The sequence below is a fragment of the Macroventuria anomochaeta genome (assembly GCF_010093625.1).
Source record: "Macroventuria anomochaeta strain CBS 525.71 unplaced genomic scaffold BU25scaffold_8, whole genome shotgun sequence".
Lineage (NCBI taxonomy): Eukaryota > Fungi > Ascomycota > Dothideomycetes > Pleosporales > Didymellaceae > Macroventuria > Macroventuria anomochaeta.
The window spans coordinates 672,863-689,040 of record NW_022985369.1 but is presented as its reverse complement, the minus strand read 5'-3'; the positions used below and the strand labels follow the sequence as shown (position 1 = coordinate 689,040).

At 53.4% G+C, this 16,178-nt stretch overlaps 8 protein-coding genes across 8 annotated transcripts; 6 read left to right on the top strand and 2 right to left on the bottom strand.

Moving 5' to 3' along the window:
• Positions 1 to 21: 21 nt before the first annotated feature.
• BU25DRAFT_456520 (uncharacterized protein) lies at positions 22 to 757 on the top strand (the record flags this gene model as incomplete). The annotated part of the gene is made up of 2 exons (XM_033710037.1): positions 22 to 554; positions 604 to 757. Coding segments are annotated over 2 exons (687 nt in total), but the record flags the coding sequence as incomplete, so codon positions are not given.
• Positions 758 to 1,227: 470 nt separating this feature from the next.
• BU25DRAFT_408710 (homocysteine S-methyltransferase) lies at positions 1,228 to 2,505 on the top strand. The gene has a single exon (XM_033705878.1). The coding sequence runs from the start codon at positions 1,450 to 1,452 to the stop codon at positions 2,437 to 2,439; it is 990 nt and encodes a 329-aa protein (XP_033564304.1). The 5' UTR covers positions 1,228 to 1,449; the 3' UTR covers positions 2,440 to 2,505.
• On the bottom strand, positions 2,486 to 3,485 carry BU25DRAFT_408709 (uncharacterized protein). Its single transcript, XM_033705877.1, has one exon. It carries the CDS (start codon positions 3,415 to 3,417, stop codon positions 2,788 to 2,790), a length of 630 nt encoding a protein of 209 aa, XP_033564303.1. The 5' UTR covers positions 3,418 to 3,485; the 3' UTR covers positions 2,486 to 2,787.
• A 329-nt stretch (positions 3,486 to 3,814) lies between these two features.
• Positions 3,815 to 6,511, top strand: BU25DRAFT_336341 (WD40 repeat-like protein; the record flags this gene model as incomplete). Its single annotated transcript, XM_033702624.1, has 2 exons — positions 3,815 to 3,982; positions 4,478 to 6,511. The coding sequence occupies 2 exons, from the start codon at positions 3,815 to 3,817 to the stop codon at positions 6,509 to 6,511; spliced, it is 2,202 nt and encodes a 733-aa protein (XP_033564302.1).
• Positions 6,512 to 6,737: 226 nt separating this feature from the next.
• BU25DRAFT_265741 (uncharacterized protein) lies at positions 6,738 to 8,403 on the top strand. Its single transcript, XM_033701778.1, has 2 exons — positions 6,738 to 7,229; positions 7,278 to 8,403. The coding sequence occupies exons 1-2, from the start codon at positions 6,964 to 6,966 to the stop codon at positions 8,107 to 8,109; spliced, it is 1,098 nt and encodes a 365-aa protein (XP_033564301.1). The 5' UTR covers positions 6,738 to 6,963; the 3' UTR covers positions 8,110 to 8,403.
• Positions 8,295 to 9,207, bottom strand: BU25DRAFT_265698 (protein translation factor SUI1). Its single transcript, XM_033701777.1, has 2 exons — positions 8,841 to 9,207; positions 8,295 to 8,721 (listed from the first exon to the last, which is right to left on the bottom strand). The coding sequence occupies exons 1-2, from the start codon at positions 8,953 to 8,955 to the stop codon at positions 8,480 to 8,482; spliced, it is 357 nt and encodes a 118-aa protein (XP_033564300.1). The 5' UTR covers positions 8,956 to 9,207; the 3' UTR covers positions 8,295 to 8,479.
• A 920-nt stretch (positions 9,208 to 10,127) lies between these two features.
• On the top strand, positions 10,128 to 12,782 carry BU25DRAFT_336304 (uncharacterized protein; the record flags this gene model as incomplete). Its single annotated transcript, XM_033702620.1, has 5 exons — positions 10,128 to 11,303; positions 11,349 to 11,487; positions 11,546 to 11,997; positions 12,043 to 12,230; positions 12,284 to 12,782. The coding sequence occupies 5 exons, from the start codon at positions 10,128 to 10,130 to the stop codon at positions 12,780 to 12,782; spliced, it is 2,454 nt and encodes an 817-aa protein (XP_033564299.1).
• Positions 12,783 to 14,424: 1,642 nt separating this feature from the next.
• Positions 14,425 to 15,977, top strand: BU25DRAFT_265690 (carbohydrate-binding module family 1 protein). The gene has a single exon (XM_033701776.1). It carries the CDS (start codon positions 14,643 to 14,645, stop codon positions 15,630 to 15,632), a length of 990 nt encoding a protein of 329 aa, XP_033564298.1. The 5' UTR covers positions 14,425 to 14,642; the 3' UTR covers positions 15,633 to 15,977.
• The last annotated feature ends 201 nt before the right edge of the window (positions 15,978 to 16,178 follow it).

Below are 16,178 nucleotides of genomic sequence, written 5' to 3'. Positions count from 1 at the left end.
TCTGGCTATCCTGGCTCCAGTGCTCCTCCGTCAAGCGGTCCTTACACGCCATCCTCGCCAAGCAACACCGCCACTGACGCTGTTCCAACATCTGGATACCCAATCTCGAGCGGTTACGGCAGCGCCAGCTCTACCGGTCCTGTCGGCACAAACACAGACTCTGTCCCCACTTCCTCAAGCCCCGGCGTATCCGGTCCATCCTCGGGTGGCTACACAGCTCCTGGGACCTCTGCACTTCCCACCCAAGGCACCTCAAGCACTCCTGGGGGCTATCCATCCGGGTCAATTCCAGTCGCACCGTCTAGCACCCTGAGCAATGTGTCTGGCACATATCCCGCCGTCACGTCTGTCAGCTCTGGTTTGGTGTACCCTGGACCTCCACCACCAGCCAGCACGACCGTCATCGATGGCACTACTAGGATTACGAGCCGTTTGACTCTGATATCGACGAACTACGTTACCGCACCGTTGCCCTCGAGTAACCCATCTACCGACACCGCCACGGATGCTGTTCCCACGAGCCGCGGCACTGGATATCTCCCGTCTGGATCTGGGTGAGTTTTGATTGCTGTCGTCTTCTGAACCAAGCTAACTCTTGCACAGCTACCCTTACCCATCTGGCAGCGCTAATGGCACTATCATCGCTCCCACTCCGTCGTACATCGAGGTCCCTGTCAACATGGGTCAGACCGTCGCCATAGGCCACAGTCCCATCGCAGCCATCGTCATCGCTTTGGCCTTCGCGCTCTTCGCTTAAACACACACCCTCGTCTCATATCATCTGCCCGTTCTCGCATGGCTTGTCGGGCAAGCATGCTTTCACGGTCTTGCGTCAGGGCAACTGTTACATCTCTTATTGAACCCAGCATCGATCGCGTATTCCGGTCATGTGCATAGTGATATATGCGTCATGGGTATGGGTGGTGTACGATCTTTCTAGGGCTGTGTGTTCTTTAGCTAGACAGGTTTTCGCTTCAATATGTTACCAGTTACGATGGCCGGCAACACTTTAGCATGTAATATACAACAACTTTGCTACGGCCGAACATGTTCCTTATAATGGTTTGTGATGTCGAGTTGCGCGGGACGTTGCTGAGGTTAGAGGAGAAGTCGTGAAGCTCACGCGCCATCGGAAGTCGATGTGTTCATCGAGATTGACTCACCTGCATGAGGCTAGTCTTTATGCGCAACACTGCAACCACTCCATCGCATGTTCAGCCGTAGTACCGAAGATGTTGTGGCACCATTCGATCTCGAAACATGAGTCCCGTGCTCTATTTTGGATTCTGAAGTTTGTGCTGCTCTGGAAGAGTCGGCCCTTTCCCCAGTTTTTCCATCCCGAACATCGGCCACCCCCACGCTGCATTTCACATTTCTGAAGCACAGGTCTCGTGACTAGACATCACAAAAAGTTCACTTTGCACCACAGAATTTTCCCAAATTGTCAACATGGCGGACTCTCACAAGCTTTCGGCACATCTAGACGCTCCAGTCATCTTGGACGGGGCACTAGCAACCTATCTCGAAACCCTGGGCGCAGATATCTCAGGCGCGCTCTGGTCGGCCGACATCCTCCTACAAAACCCCTCCCTGATCAAACAAACACATCTGGACTACTACCGAGCCGGCGCCCAAGTGGCCATTACAGCGTCTTACCAGGCATCCCTTGCCGGGCTCAGTAAATCTCTCAACCTCAGCGAAGAGCAGGGGAAAGACGTTGTGAGGAGGAGTGTACATTTGGCGCAGGAGGCGAGGGATGAGTGGATCGAAGAGCAAGCCAAGGGGTTGAGTGATGCAGAGAAGTCGAAGCTTAGAAATCGCCTCTTTGTTGCGGGTAGCGTAGGGCCGTATGGTGCGTTTCTCGCTAATGGGAGCGAGTACCGCGGCGACTACAAGCTCGAGAAAGAAGATATGAAGGCTTTCCACCGCGGCAGGATCCAAGCCCTGGTCGACGCTGGTGTGGATGTACTTGCGTGCGAGACGATTCCTAGCCTGGGTGAGACAGAGGCGTTAATTGAGTTGCTGCAGGAAGACTTCAGGGATACGGAGGCGTGGTTCGCTTTCACACTCCGTGACGCAGAGCATATCAGTGACGGCACACCGTTGTCTCGAATCGCTGCTCTCTTCGACAACACACCGCAGGTCATAGCCGTTGGGTTCAACTGTGTGCCGGACGACATTTCCCTTGCTGCGTTGAAGGCCCTTAAGCCGCTGCAAGAGGGGAGGAGGTGGAAGATGATTGTGTACCCCAATTCGGGCGAACAGTGGAATGCGGCAGCGAGGGAGTGGGAGGGGAGGAGGACAGAGGGTGGACAGTTGGCGGTTAAGACGAGGCAGTGGGCTGATGCGGGGGCGGTGCTGGTTGGGGGGTGTTGTAGGACGACGCCACAAGATATCACAGTTATGAGGGATGTGCTAGCCGAAGAGGGAGGGCTGTAATGCATGAGAGTTATCAGACAAGCTGATGGTTTGATATTTATGTAATGTATGTAGCTCTTGTCTCCATCTGATGGACGAAACGGAAAACAGCAGGCCCACATAAGCTTCTAACCTAATCCCCCGGGCCTCTCCTGATGGCTTTGAGGCCATTCATGGCTGGTGTTATCGCTGGTTGCCTGCAACGATCCTTCGTTTGGGCTCAACAGCTCGAAGCCATTCGGTGCATGTCGCTGCACATGGTGGAGTCTAGGAAGACCTCCAGGAGTTCCTTTTAGACGCCTGGTACCTCCAGCGTGTGGCAGCTGAACTTTGTTTGTGTGTGGTCGGTGTACCTGGTTCCTCTACGCCTCACCCATCAATTGTCATCTCCTCTCCATTGGTTTTCTGCCCATTCCTCTCCAATAGCTCACCCAATACCGCCTTCACCCTATCCAGTGTATCCTCCCCTCCCACCTGCCCAGACGAGACATTCGCGTTCAGCACGCCTACATCAAAGGTTCCATACCCTCCGTTCTTGACACCAGCATCAGGATCCTGCTTCATTGGTGCCTGTTGCTGCTGCTGTTGCGCTCCCAAACCCGGTACTGCGCTCGGCAGAGCCGTGAACTTAGGCATAGTCGCAGGAATAACCTCATAACGTTCCAAATCATTGATTTGCTCAATAAGGGCTTCTCGAAAACCTTGCATCAACGATCTAATCGCACTGCTGAAAGCGACAGTATCGTCTTGGCGCGCCCGGGGCGAGTCTTCTCGTGGCTCGGATTGAATGGGGTTGTTGGTGAGTTGGGAGAGTGCGGCTGCGATCAGGGCGAGGATGTCGGGCAAGTTGCTGTTCAGCTTGTTGAGGGCTTCGATGTGGGAGGCCGCGATTTGGCGGTATGTTTGTTGCGATGCTGTAGGTGCTTGGTCTTCTAAGGGCTGTGTGGGAGCTCGCGCGTCGGTTTCCATGGCATCTGTATCCTCATTCATTGTCGACATGGTGCAAGCAGAGCTCCGCGAGCAATTAGGGAGCCAATGATGCTGTGCGACAGCAGTGATTGTTGATTGTGGTGGGTGAATGAAGGAGCTATAGTCAAGCCCCACCTGCGGACCATGTGGCTGATGCACCAGCCACAAGCCATCGCTGCCGGTACCAAATGTCTCCTCCGCTCACTCCACAATGCGACAAGCCTCGGTGACGACTCCACAACCTTGCTATCTCGATCGCGTGCTCCGTACGCGTCTTTCGCTGCGCCCTCGACACTGGACACTCACTCGCGCATAACCGCCGCTCCTTCGAACCGAAATCCGCAACGCGCCTCGCTCCTCCCCAGCTTGGACACAGCTCAGGTAGCAACACCACGCGCTAGTATCAAAGAGAAGGAACGCAGTCGACATGTCAGGCCCACCGGGGCCAGGGCCTGCGCGGGCGATGAGCGTAGGCACAAACGGTCCTCCCAGCGCCGGCCTTCCACCACACAGCAACATGCCACCGCAACAGAGTGCTGGCCCGCCGCCGCCCAGCACATCTGGACCTCAGTCGCAACAGAACTTGAACCAAATAGTGAGTGACTTGTCTCCTTTACTGCATTTCAAAATCTCGTTTCCACGCCCTTTCCAGGTTTGACTACGGTTTGCGCGCAATGTATCCGGGAAGACATGTCCAAGTGAAAGCACTCTGGACACAGCTATGATACCGTACATATCGACTTCCTCTGAACCTGGACCACCAAACGGCGATTGTCGTGCAAGTCACCATGTCTCAACTACCACCGCGCAACTTCCATGTTACCAACCATTCGCTCCCAATGCAACTTCGACCCTCGTCTGGCACACCCGGGCAAGGACAACCAGCACACCACATTGCGCATACTCAGTCGCGGTACTACAGTACGAACGCCCTGAACAATACATGCCGCAATAACGTTAGTCTCCTGGTCCGGAAACCTTGACATGGCGCCTAACACATCTTCTGCGTCGTTTAAGGATTATCGAAACCAATGCATTGTCAAGTTCTTCGCATGTAAATCTTCGTTTCTATCCTGCTAACTCCTAAAAGGTATTAGAGTATCTCTCCAAGAAGGGTTATGTACGTACTGAAGCGATGCTCCGCAAGGAGTCCGAGCCGCAAGCGAATGGCCAGCCTCTCGTTAGCGGCAGCACGGAAATAGGAGGCGCGAAGTACACAAAGTCGTTCGAGTTGTTGCGGAAATACACAGAAGACAATCTGGATCTGTACAGACCAGAGTTGAAGAAGCTGCTGTGGCCCGTCTTTGTGTACTCGTTCATGGTTCTGGTGCGCGATTACTTCACAAAAGACGCAGAAACATTCTTCGCAACCTACCAAAACCAGTTCGAGCGCGATCATAGCGATGAGATCAAGACGCTCCGTCAGGTTCGCTTGCCTTCTCACCTCACGGAAAGCAACATTGCGAAGCTTTACAGCGACAACAAGTATCGCTTGACCTTGACCACGATGCCCTTCTACAACCTGATCCAGTTTCTGGAGTCCAAGATGTTCGAGGGCGGCCAAGCGCTCATGGACATCATCCGGGAGCACCTGAATATCGTCACCATGGACCGCACAGCGACTGCAGAGAAGAGCATAGCAGCGATTCTGGCAGGTGGACAGGGAGAGGACGAGCTTCCAGCAGAAGATGAAGGTATTCCGGGACACAACCCTGGTCATCCACTGACAAGTCGTCACGACCCTGAAGCTGATGCTGCGCGAATTCGTCTGCAGCTTGGCCCATACCCACAGGATCAGGACCTGCAAGACGATGTCCGAGCCACACTACAGGATGAAGACGCTAAGAACGCGCCTAAGCCTGGGCAACCATCTCTTGTGGATGAGTATGAGCAACGCATTAAGCGTGAACCAACAGAGGACGGGCCATCACGTGACACAGTACCACTGCCACCATCTCTCGCGCGCGATGTCTCTATGGAAGTAGCAAAGATCATGGAGTACCGTGATCGTTACAAGATGGAAGGCCGTACTGGCGGTGTTGGTCCAGCAGTCAGCGTCACTATGTACACCTTCCACAACACCTACGATAGCATCAACTGCATCGAGTTCTCGGGCGACAATCAGCTTGTCGCAGCCGGCATGGCCGAATCGTATATTCGTGTCTGGTCTATGGACGGCAGTCCTCTCACATCCTCACTGCCCGAGACCAGCACACAACCGTCATCATCACGGCGCCTGGTTGGTCACGCCGGTCCAGTCTACGCCGTCTCCTTCTCTCCTTCCACCTCAAACCGCGTTGAGGGTGGCCCACCTACTAACACCCAATTCCTTCTGTCCTGTTCCGAAGATAAGACAGTCCGCCTGTGGTCTCTCGATACATGGACATGTCTAGTCGCTTACCGTGGCCACGATAACCCTATCTGGGACCTCCAATGGGGTCCATACGGGCACTACTTCCTCACTGGCTCCAATGACCGCACTGCGCGTCTCTGGTCCACCGACCACATTGAGCCGCTGCGCATCTACGTGGGGCACGACAACGACGTTGACTGTGTCGCTTTCCATCCCAACAACCTCTACGTCTTCACAGGGTCGTGCGACCGTACAGTTCGCATGTGGCATATTTCTGGTGGTAACTGTCTACGTCTCTTCACTGGCCATACTGGCAACGTTACGGCCATCGCCTGCTCGCCAGATGGCAAGACTCTCGCCTCCGCAGACGACGCCGGCAACATTGTGCTGTGGAACCTCGAGACAGGTCGAAGGAGGAAGCGCATGCGCGGTCACGGCAAGGGCGGTATCTGGTCGCTCTCGTGGAGTGTGGAGTCCAGCATCCTCGTCTCCGCTGGTGCAGACAAGACTGTCCGCGTCTGGGATGTTCTGCAGGAGACCACTGAGAGTGGCGGCAAAGGCACGGATGGTGCGGCTAAGACAGACGGTGCGCTCACAACAAAAGGTGCGAGTGGCACCACAGTCACAACGAAGAAAGCGGCGAAAGAGGCAGGTGTCTCGGCGGACCAGATCGGCGCCTTCCCCACAAAGGACTCGCCGGTCTACAAAGTACAGTTCACGAGAATGAACTTAGTGCTGGCTGGTGGCGCATATCTACCACAGCGAGCTTAGAAGGCATCGCGTACTGAGTCGGCGTGTAATGGCGTTCTTGAATGGGTCATTTCTACTACGGAGGCTACGCTCGGCAAGGCGGAGTGAGGAGGTTCATTTGGCATTGCTAGACGAAAAGTAGCACTCCGGGATCACAAAATGCAATACCCACTTGATTCATACACTTGCAGATCTGGCTGAAAGCTGGAAGAGATCCTTCATGCATCGCGCCTGCAGGTGCAGTGGACACGTGAAGTCGTGAAACCGCGTTCTCGTCTGTGCGTTGAGCAGCGCGCTACCCTCTTGCTTCTCTCCCATAACACCACATCTTCCCCTTTCTTCAACTCGGCTTCTCGAACTCTGTCACGGCACTATAACCACACTTCGCTTCACCCATTCTTTTTGTACTATAATCTATACAGGGCGTCACTAAACCTGAAGCGCCTACTTATCGTTTGCTCAGCAGTGCGATCATGGAGACCTTCAATCCAAAGAATGGTCAAATCTACACGGAGACTACATTAAGCAGCGTGCGGTCTATGGTGCCGATGTGGAAGAGGCATATCAGGGGTAGAATGCTGAATCCGCAGGCCTATAGGAACACAGAGAAAGGATCGAGTACTTTACGAGACATGGCTATGCGGTCGTGTTGCTGGAACATCCATCTATTTGTGCCTGAAGCACTTGAAGATCCGGGATGGCACTACGCTGGCATGATCTATCACCATCTCAAAGCCACGTCAGTTAGATGTCCCTACAACAGAGCCTCTGACTGACTCTCAGACAGTGATACTCTCACCTTCGAAGCCTGGACGCTGCTTCAGCAGGCTTATCCTAATCAACCAGAGCTCAATCATCACTTCCGCGTCGGCAAACTCGACTCCATCACATCCTGGCCTTCCATCGTGAATAGCCTCAGCAGCATCAACAGCGTCCTCACTCAGTTCTGCGCCTACGGTCTTGAATTGAATCTCTCGCAACTCTTGTCACTTACGGAAATACCCACGTTGGCAGCTTTGATTCATGCTCACCCAGCTCAAAGGAACTTCAATCCACTGAGGGGCTCCGGCGTCCGAGACTGGTGCCGCGCTGTGCGCGAAAAGAAGGCTTTTCAAAAGCTGAAGTTGCTCTACATGTCCTCCATACCTCAAGATGGACCTCTGAACAGCGCGGTGCTGGAAAACCTCTCCAGCTTTCCCTCTCTTGCTCTCGTGGGAATTGAGCGTCGCTCTCCCTTTGATCCTTCGACGACCTATGGTCAGTGGGAACGTCCAGGCTCGACTCAGGAAGACAAACTCAGTAAGACGATGTGTGGATTGCAATACTCGATAGCCGAGAAGACGAAGCGTCTGTACAGATACGCCCAGAAGGTCTCATTGCCTGAGACAGAGGCCGAGAATACAGTCTCGCTTGCCTTGACTTGTTACGCTGATGGATCTGCGCATCACGTTGGAGACATATCCTGGTTCATCCGAAAGCAGGTCTTGCCAGAATTGCATTCGAAGCGGCCGCAGGATACACAGGCTCTTCAAGATGGAAGCGAACGCGGGACAAAGAAACGCAAGATCAGGCAAGGAAAGCAGCAGGATGTTGGGTCACTGCTCGGAACGTTTGGATGAGCATCTGCTCTGTTCATACGTCACACACAGGTTCAAGACGGAAGGGATCCACGAAGTCATAAACCTGGATTGGCTACGAGACATCTTCTGGAAGGCTTCCTATACTGGTCGATCTCAAAACTCGTGCATCCTCTCACCACATCAGAAGTGAAGGGCAAACTGTACACCTTCCCTTCTCTCTCATCCAAAGGAACGACGATAGGAAATAGCCGTACTCGTCCAGACCCCGGGAATCTGCAATATTGTGCCGCGTTCTCAGCCTTGTCAATGTTGAGTCACACGCTGCAAACTGGCATGTGATCGTACTCGAATCGTCACCGATCGTATTGGTCGCAATCGGCGGGGGCAGCGGCTTGTTGCATCTTTCAGCTTAGAAGCCGTGGACCTTGATGCTCTTGACATCAAGACCTAGTCCATCCTTCTTGTTTGTCAAAAAATCCTGGACGTCCTTGCGCTGGTCGCCCTGGAGCTGGATCACCTCTCCCATCTCGGTGTCGGCGACGACAGTGCCATTGCAGGCGAATTGCTTCTTGATCACCTTGAGAATCTTCTTCTGGTCAAACTTCTTGGGCAGGCCTTGGACCGTGGTCAGGGTCTTGCGGCCATTGCGCTCTGCGGGGTTGTCAGCCTTGGGTCCATAGGCAATGCAAGTTGATGTCGACTTGGAGGGCGCGTTGGTGTCGCGCGAGCGTGTAACAGAGATACACGGCTGGGGGAAGGACTATACGTACGCTGGATTCGAATATGAATGTAGTTCTGCTGGTTGCCAACCTTGACCTCTGCACCTGCGTCTTCGGCTTCCGCGAACGGATCGAAGGACTTGAGGTTTTGGATGTCTGTGGACATAAGACTGGACGAGGCGCGCTGCTGGTGCGAATCCGGTGACTTGCGAGTCTGAGGTGGAGAGTGGAGAGTGGAGAGTGGAGAGTGGTTGACCGGTCTTCGGCGTTGTTAAGTGGGTGTTGGTGGCGAGGGGTTCAGCTCAGCCCAAGTGCTAAAACTCCGCAGCCGCCCGCTGCCTTGGCGCTTCCAGCTAGAAGGTGCGAGACTGCTGACTCCTCCTTCAATCACCTTTCATCGAGGAAGACTCACGACCTTTCACTACTCGAGTACCGCGTCATATCGCAACAGAGAGTGGCAAGGTTAGGTAGAAGTCTGTGTCAGTGCCCGATTTTCATTGGAGCAAAGTAAAGAGTCAAACAAAAAGAGCGTGGATTCGGATGCATTTACGGTTACGCCCCAACATGCAGCATCTCGTGCTATATCACGTTGAAAATGCTCCTACCCATGTCGAAGAACAGCATTAATAAAATGTCATTATGGACCTAAGAGCAATTGCTCGTACGCATCTTAAAGGCACTTTGCTATCTTCATTCTATGAGCGTAGACTAGCTTGGTAAGGCTTAGTCCAATAGCATCGTTTCGTATCAGTCTCACGCTCAACGCCAGCTCAATCCGTCGTCTTCCGGAAGTGTCAACATGATGGCAGTCGCTCGAGCCTACACAATTGCCAGACTGGCGCTGAGTGCTGGACTTTCTCCGGGAAATCAGCAGCCTTGGGTCGATTGTAGCCTCTGGGTGTGTTTCTTCAACCATCACACGACTCGTAATGGATACACAACATGTTTCGCATCCTACATATGGACCCCCAACCGGCAGTCGTCGTTTCTATAATGCCGCAGCCATGCCACAAGCTAGGTTTACCTTTCTTAGCACTGACCCTCTCCCATGATACTCGCCGCCTCCCCACCATTGGCGAGCACTTGCTCACAGCTAGCGTTACGGAACCCGTGAATACCTCCACTGCTTTATAGCTGTCTCCCTTCTAATCCCTTTCCTCAGCTCTGTGAGCTTTGTTATGGCCTTGCTGTCTTCATAATCCTTTCTTTCTGTACCTAATTCACTTCTGCCAGCGCTGGATCGCCTTATAGTAATACACTAATCGGTTCTGGTAACCCTCGAACGCAGCTTGAAGACGACCAGCCAACCGATCCGAACCGCAGGTGCCACATACCAAGATGCATCTCCCGACTGTCCTCTTGAGTGTCTACTTCGGCCTTGCGGCCGCTGGCAATCCTCACCCATGGATGTACGGTGTGCCGGACTACCCAGATCTGGATATGGAAGAGGTCATGACTCAAGCGGGTGTTGAACTGTTATCTGAAGCTGCAAGCAATGCTACGTCCACAGCATCAAATGCAACCCTCCCCTCGAACACAACCACCTCCGCCGGTGGAGAGCCATGTGCAGCGATCAGCAGTGCCATAGCTGCAGCGCTACCTGGCGCTCGGAAGGTTGTGACCGCAGAACTGGGTATGAAGTGTTTGGCGTCAGTCCCGCTGGACAAGGAAGGGAACATCAAGCTCATCGATGACATGAAGCTCTTCGTCAAGTGGCAGTCCAATATCGCATACCTTAAGAACCCTCCCGCAAATTATACCGAGAAGCCTGTTGACGTAATGGGTGAGTTGGATCTGATGCAGAAGGGACTGGCGAACGGTACCTTCAAGACCGAGTACGACTTCCAACTGGAGATGATGACCTTGTTCAACAGAGCTTACGACAATCACTTCGCATACCAACCCGACATTCTTGCATCTGCTATGCAATTCCAGAGACCGCCAGGCACTGAATTAGTTTCGGTCTCATCTGACGGCAAGGCAATGCCAGAAGTCTTCCTTTACCAGGATATTCGGAAGGCCAATAACGATTCTTCGTACAAACCCTCAGCGGTCAAGATGATTAACGGAATGAGCGCCATGGATTACTTGCAGAACGCTTCTGCACAGTCTGACTTCCACGATGCCGACACACGCTGGAACGCATTGTTCCCCTCGCAAGCACTGATTGCTTCAGGCACTGTCTTTTTGGGCTCTTTCAGGACAGGCCAGTACCAGGGTCCCAACACAACTATGGAATTCGCCAATGGAACGACTTACAACCAGATGAACGTCGCTGTTGTATTTGGCAACTTCACTGGTGTCAACAGCGGACAGACATTCTTCAAGCAGTTCTGCACTGGGCCCAAGCCTGTCACTCAGATCGAACAGCCAGCGACGACTACGGTTGCTAGTAGGACAAGCAGTACCCCTACTCCTACTCCCACACCCTCTCAGATTGGTTACCCGAAGGCCGTGATTCTTAATCCTAACCTTGCTATTGGAGGCTATTACATCAACGACACGGGCTACGATGTAAGATGCACAGCCGCGATCGCCCGCTTCGCTAACATATTGTAGGATGTTGCAGTTCTCAGCTTACCCTCATACGAGTCTCCTGATGTTCAAAGCTTCCAGAATGTAATGCGTGACTTCATCCGCATGTGCAAGACGCAGGGCAAGACAAAGATGATCTTCGACATGCGAGGGAACGGCGGAGGTAAGCGGTCTGATCCGACAAAACACGGTGTGGAGCCGAACACTGATGTTTCATACAGGTAACGCAATCCTTGGCTACGACACGTTCAAACAAGTCTATCCTCAGGCAGACCAAGAGCCTTTTGGTGGAACTCGTTTCCGTGCAAACGATGCCATCAAGGCTGCCTATCAGCTTACGGGCGATTTCATTGCGAACAAGACGTTTGTGCAAGGCAACCAAACGGCGTTTGTCCAGGCTTTCGGACAAGGCACGACTTCAGATGATATCCTTGGTATCACAGCTAGCTTCAACTTTCAACATCAGCTCGATATCGATAACAAGGCTATTAGCACCTCGGACGCTGCGTTCGGGCCGCAGACAGCCAATGGTGATCAGTTTACGACGACCATTCGCTATAACTTCAGTGATCCGATCTCGACTTCGTACAATGGCTTCTCGGTCATTGGCTTCGATCAGAACAAGAACGAAACCAGTACACCACAGCCCTTCAAGGCCGAAGACATGGTCATGGTAAGTATCCACTCCAAATGACTTGTGCTTAGCTAACGTACACAGCTTCACGACGGCATGTGCTCCTCAACCTGCGCCATTGCCTCCGAGCTCCTCAAAAACCAAGGCGCAGTCCGTACCATCGCAGTAGGCGGCCGACCTCAAGAAGGCCCTATGCAAGGTGTCGGCGGCACCAAGGGCGCCCAAGTCTTCTCCTGGGACGACATCCAGCTGCGAATGCAAGCCACCTACTTGTTCGTACTCTTCATGCCATCGCTCTGTAAACCCGCTTACTGATATCCTCCAGCCTCGGAAGTCCCGAACAGCAAGCCCAATGGGACACCATGGATCTCGGCAAGACCGCACTCGCAACGCAGCTCTTCAAACGCTCCGCCTACCAAGGCGGTCGCGTCGCCGGTGGGGTGAATCTCAAGGACAATCTGCGCCAGAACGACGCTTCAGGCACGCCGCTCGAGTTCATGTACGAGGCAGCCGACTGTCGCATGTTCTTCACCGCAGCCATGGTCACTGATGTAACGGAGTTGTGGAAGGGTGTTGCGGATCGTATGTTCAAAAACGGTACGGATATGTGTGTCAAGGGAAGTACGGGCGATCCGACCAGTGTCAGTGCTGGTGGTCAGAAGAGGGCGGGTGATGGGACGATTGCGAAGGGCAAGGGTGTCAATTCGACGATGAAGTCGGTTGCGAGTGGTCCCGCTACTATGATGGGTGGTGCGGCTGGTAGGGCTATATGTCGCTGGGGAAGCGTTGCGGGTGCTGTGATGGTAAGCACGATATTGTTGTAAGTTGGGACATGACTGTCGTGCTAACGTCGGTTCTGTGCGGCATGCCCGGGAGCCTGGTGGCTTGTTTGAGATAGTTCATTGATGAAGTAGGGACATGATATTGTCCTGTCCTTCCTTATTCATACAGCTCAAATGTGCTCAAACGGTCTCCCTTTTGGTACCGTTCAAGTACATATATGATTGACATCCGCAAGTCTGCACTCAACTCTCACTTTTCTCAACAACTCGTTCACCAGGAAGTATCCGTCATGTCCGTGGGACATGGTCACGACTTCCTCGGAACTCATACTCCCTTCGTTACTGCCTCCAGGTTGTCTCAATCTTACTGGGTTTTCGTCCAGACTTCGGGTGATGCAGCCGTGTCTCAATGCCCTATCTTTCGGGCGTCAAGACACCTCGTTGTGTAAGCCACAGCGCTGCAACCAACATTGTAGGGTCAAGTGCAGCATTGTCCTTTCCTCAACGTGAGATCGAAGCGATGCAGCCTTGTTTCACAGCCTCATTTTCGGTGGTCAAAGATACTGGTTCATCAAAAACGTGGCGCTGTCAAATTGGTACCGAGGTGCCACAACATGTTCAGGAGAACACAATTCCTATCATGATCTCATAGGCAGTGAGTCGTGAGACCGGAGCGCGTGGTCTAGCCATGCAGGTACCTTTCATTTACTTCCCCTGCCGTTGGTAGAAGTGGCAGGGTGGCGAGTCAGGATGTGAACGGGTCCAAGTCCGCGGATCTGCCCTGTGCACCACCATGGAGGCAACAACGCAACAAGGGCCCATGCTGGCCATCACTCCTGCCCTCCACTCCATCAAATCCATCTCACCGGGGTTCTTCAAAGTTAAGCATTCGATCTTTGAAGCTACAAAACATGCATAACCGAGCCGCGGACGACATCGCTTGTACTGGAGAGACAGCTGCCGGACTTGGCTGAAACATACACAATGCGGCTGCCAATTTCGTCTTCTCGTAAGGCTGCGGCATTGACGGAAAAACCAGCCCACCATCCGCTGTCAAATTTCGTATATTCTTATCGCTCCATTTTTTCTAAGCCGAGGAAGGTGCTTTTCGACGAAGAGATGCAAGCGTCACCGTGTTTTCCTGTCGCCCTCACCGTCTGCGCCTCCTGGTGGCATGGATCATGGAGGAGTAACGGCTCACGGCCAAGATGAATCTTGACAACTCTGTCTACCATACAGCATAACGCCAAAGTCGGTGAGCAAAGGCGATGCCTGGGGCAGTAGGCCTACACAAGACACTAATGTCAACTACACTGCATGACCACATGGAAATACATGAAGTCCTTCACGACTGGCGGTCTGGGCCTACTCGGAGGCGCCCCCTGTTCCTGATCTCTTCCCGTAGGTTCCTGAATCCTTATGTTTCATATTTCTTGCTCCCGACTCGCCATTCGACGCTTTGGTGATCGAACGGATCATGGCCAGGGGCATGCATTCTAGGCTTGTTCTACACATTGCTCTTTCCGGCATAGATTGATGCACGTCGATTCGACTCTGGATCGTACCCAACGGCTCTCGGACATCTAACGGTGCTTCTAACCTGTTCCTGGCGCTAAACACACGAAATTGAATAATACCTGGTTAACCGACATGCCATACTCCCGGTGGCTCACTGAGTCAGGATACGCCGCATACAGGATCACCAGCAACCGAGCTGGGTGTATCTCGTAACTACATACAGGAGAGTATAAGAGCCATGAGCCGCCCACCTAGAGAGAGGCACGCTTGACGCTCACATTCGTTTTCCATACGCTCTTTCAGTCATTGACTTCTCGAACTCTCCATTTTCCGTCATTCTTTCTGACCCGTCATTCTTTACAGACACCTACCAACCAATTCACCATGAAGTTCTCTCAGGTCCTCGCTGTTGCAGCTGCCAGTCAGCTCGCCTCTGCCCACACCACCGTCTGGAACATCCTCGTTAACGGAAAGGATGCCGGTGTCGGTAACACCCAGGGTGGATACATCGACTCTCCCCCTAACAACAACCCCGTCACCGATGTCACCTCGTCTGCCATGACCTGCAACGTCGCCGGCGTCAAGGCTGCCAAGTCTATCACCGTCAAGGGTGGTGACAAGATCGCTTTCGAGTGGCACCACGACAACAACCAGGCCTCTGACGATATCATCGCCTCCTCCCACAAGGGTCCCATCATGGTCTACGCCTCGAAGGCTGGCTCTTCGTACTCGTGGACCAAGATCTGGGAGGATGGCTACAGCAACGGCAAGTGGGCCGTCGACAAGCTCATCGCCGGTTCCTACACCGGCAAGCCCGGTCAGCACGACCTGACTCTCCCCAACCTCGCTCCCGGCGACTACGTCCTCCGCCCCGAGATCAACGCCCTCCACGAGGGTAACCGCCAGGGCGGCGCCCAGTTCTACATGGAGTGCGTCCACATCAAGGTCGAGGGCTCCGGCACTGCCCAGCTCCCCGCCGGTGTCTCCTTCCCCGGCGCCTACAAGGCCACCGATGCCGGTGTCCTCTTCGACATCTACTCCGGCTTCACCAGCTACCCCATGCCCGGCCCCAAGGTCTGGGACGGCGCCAGCTCCGGCTCTACCCCTGCTCCTGCCACCACCACTGCGGCCGCTGCCACTCCTGCTAAGACCACCACTGCGGCCGCTAAGCCTACCACCACTAAGGCTGCTGCTGCGCCCGCTAAGACTACTCTTGCTACCGTTGCTAAGCCTGCTCCTACTAACGCTGCTGGCGCTGCTGGCTCCGTTGCTAAGTGGGCTCAGTGTGGTGGTATTGGTTACACTGGTGCTACTGCTTGCGTTTCTGGCGCTACTTGCACTAAGCAGAACGACTACTACAGCCAGTGCTTGTAGAGCGTCTGTTTGCTTGTCTAGGCGTCGGGAGACCTGACGATGGACTGAACAAAAGTGTTTGGTAGTGTCTTACATGACTATAGAGCCGCCTTTTCGATTCGATTGTATATATCTAATGACGAATGGACTTCGAGTTCTTGACCCCGATACGCTGCTTTTTTTGTCATTCTATCGCCGCTGAGGATCGAACGGATTGACAGACTGCTGCTCATAACCACTTAGCTGTCAAAGATGCAGTTGGTCATTGCTTCGTGAACATGGACGTGCATATATATGAATTCAGGTTAGTGTTTGGTTAGGCTGCTTCTCAACTGAGCATAATCATCTCTCCGCTACCAAGAAAATGCGTGCGCAGATGGATGGAATTACCACCTGCCTGCGGTGGTGGTTGCACAATGAAGGAAGAGAGATCTTTGCGGACCTGGGTTGCAGTTACACCCTGAAGCTGATTGGTCCCAAAGCGTTCAAAGCGGTCACCTAAGTGCCAGACCATCAGTCCATATTCTTTAGTTAGAGCTATCACTTTGAAAGTATCCTCTTCCAGCG

Excerpts from the sequence above, each read along its gene's own strand:
- BU25DRAFT_408710 (XM_033705878.1), top strand. The coding sequence starts at position 1,450 with ATGGCGGACTCTCACAAGCTTTCGGCACATCTAGACGCTCCAGTCATC.
- BU25DRAFT_408709 (XM_033705877.1), bottom strand. The coding sequence starts at position 3,417 with ATGTCGACAATGAATGAGGATACAGATGCCATGGAAACCGACGCGCGA.
- BU25DRAFT_265741 (XM_033701778.1), top strand. The coding sequence starts at position 6,964 with ATGGAGACCTTCAATCCAAAGAATGGTCAAATCTACACGGAGACTACA. Across the intron at positions 7,230-7,277 it reads TATCACCATCTCAAAGCCAC|TGATACTCTCACCTTCGAAG; the intron begins GTCAGTTAGATG and ends ACTCTCAGACAG.
- BU25DRAFT_265698 (XM_033701777.1), bottom strand. The coding sequence starts at position 8,955 with ATGTCCACAGACATCCAAAACCTCAAGTCCTTCGATCCGTTCGCGGAA. Across the intron at positions 8,722-8,840 it reads CATTCATATTCGAATCCAGC|AGCGCAATGGCCGCAAGACC; the intron begins GTACGTATAGTC and ends ACAACCCCGCAG.
- BU25DRAFT_265690 (XM_033701776.1), top strand. The coding sequence starts at position 14,643 with ATGAAGTTCTCTCAGGTCCTCGCTGTTGCAGCTGCCAGTCAGCTCGCC.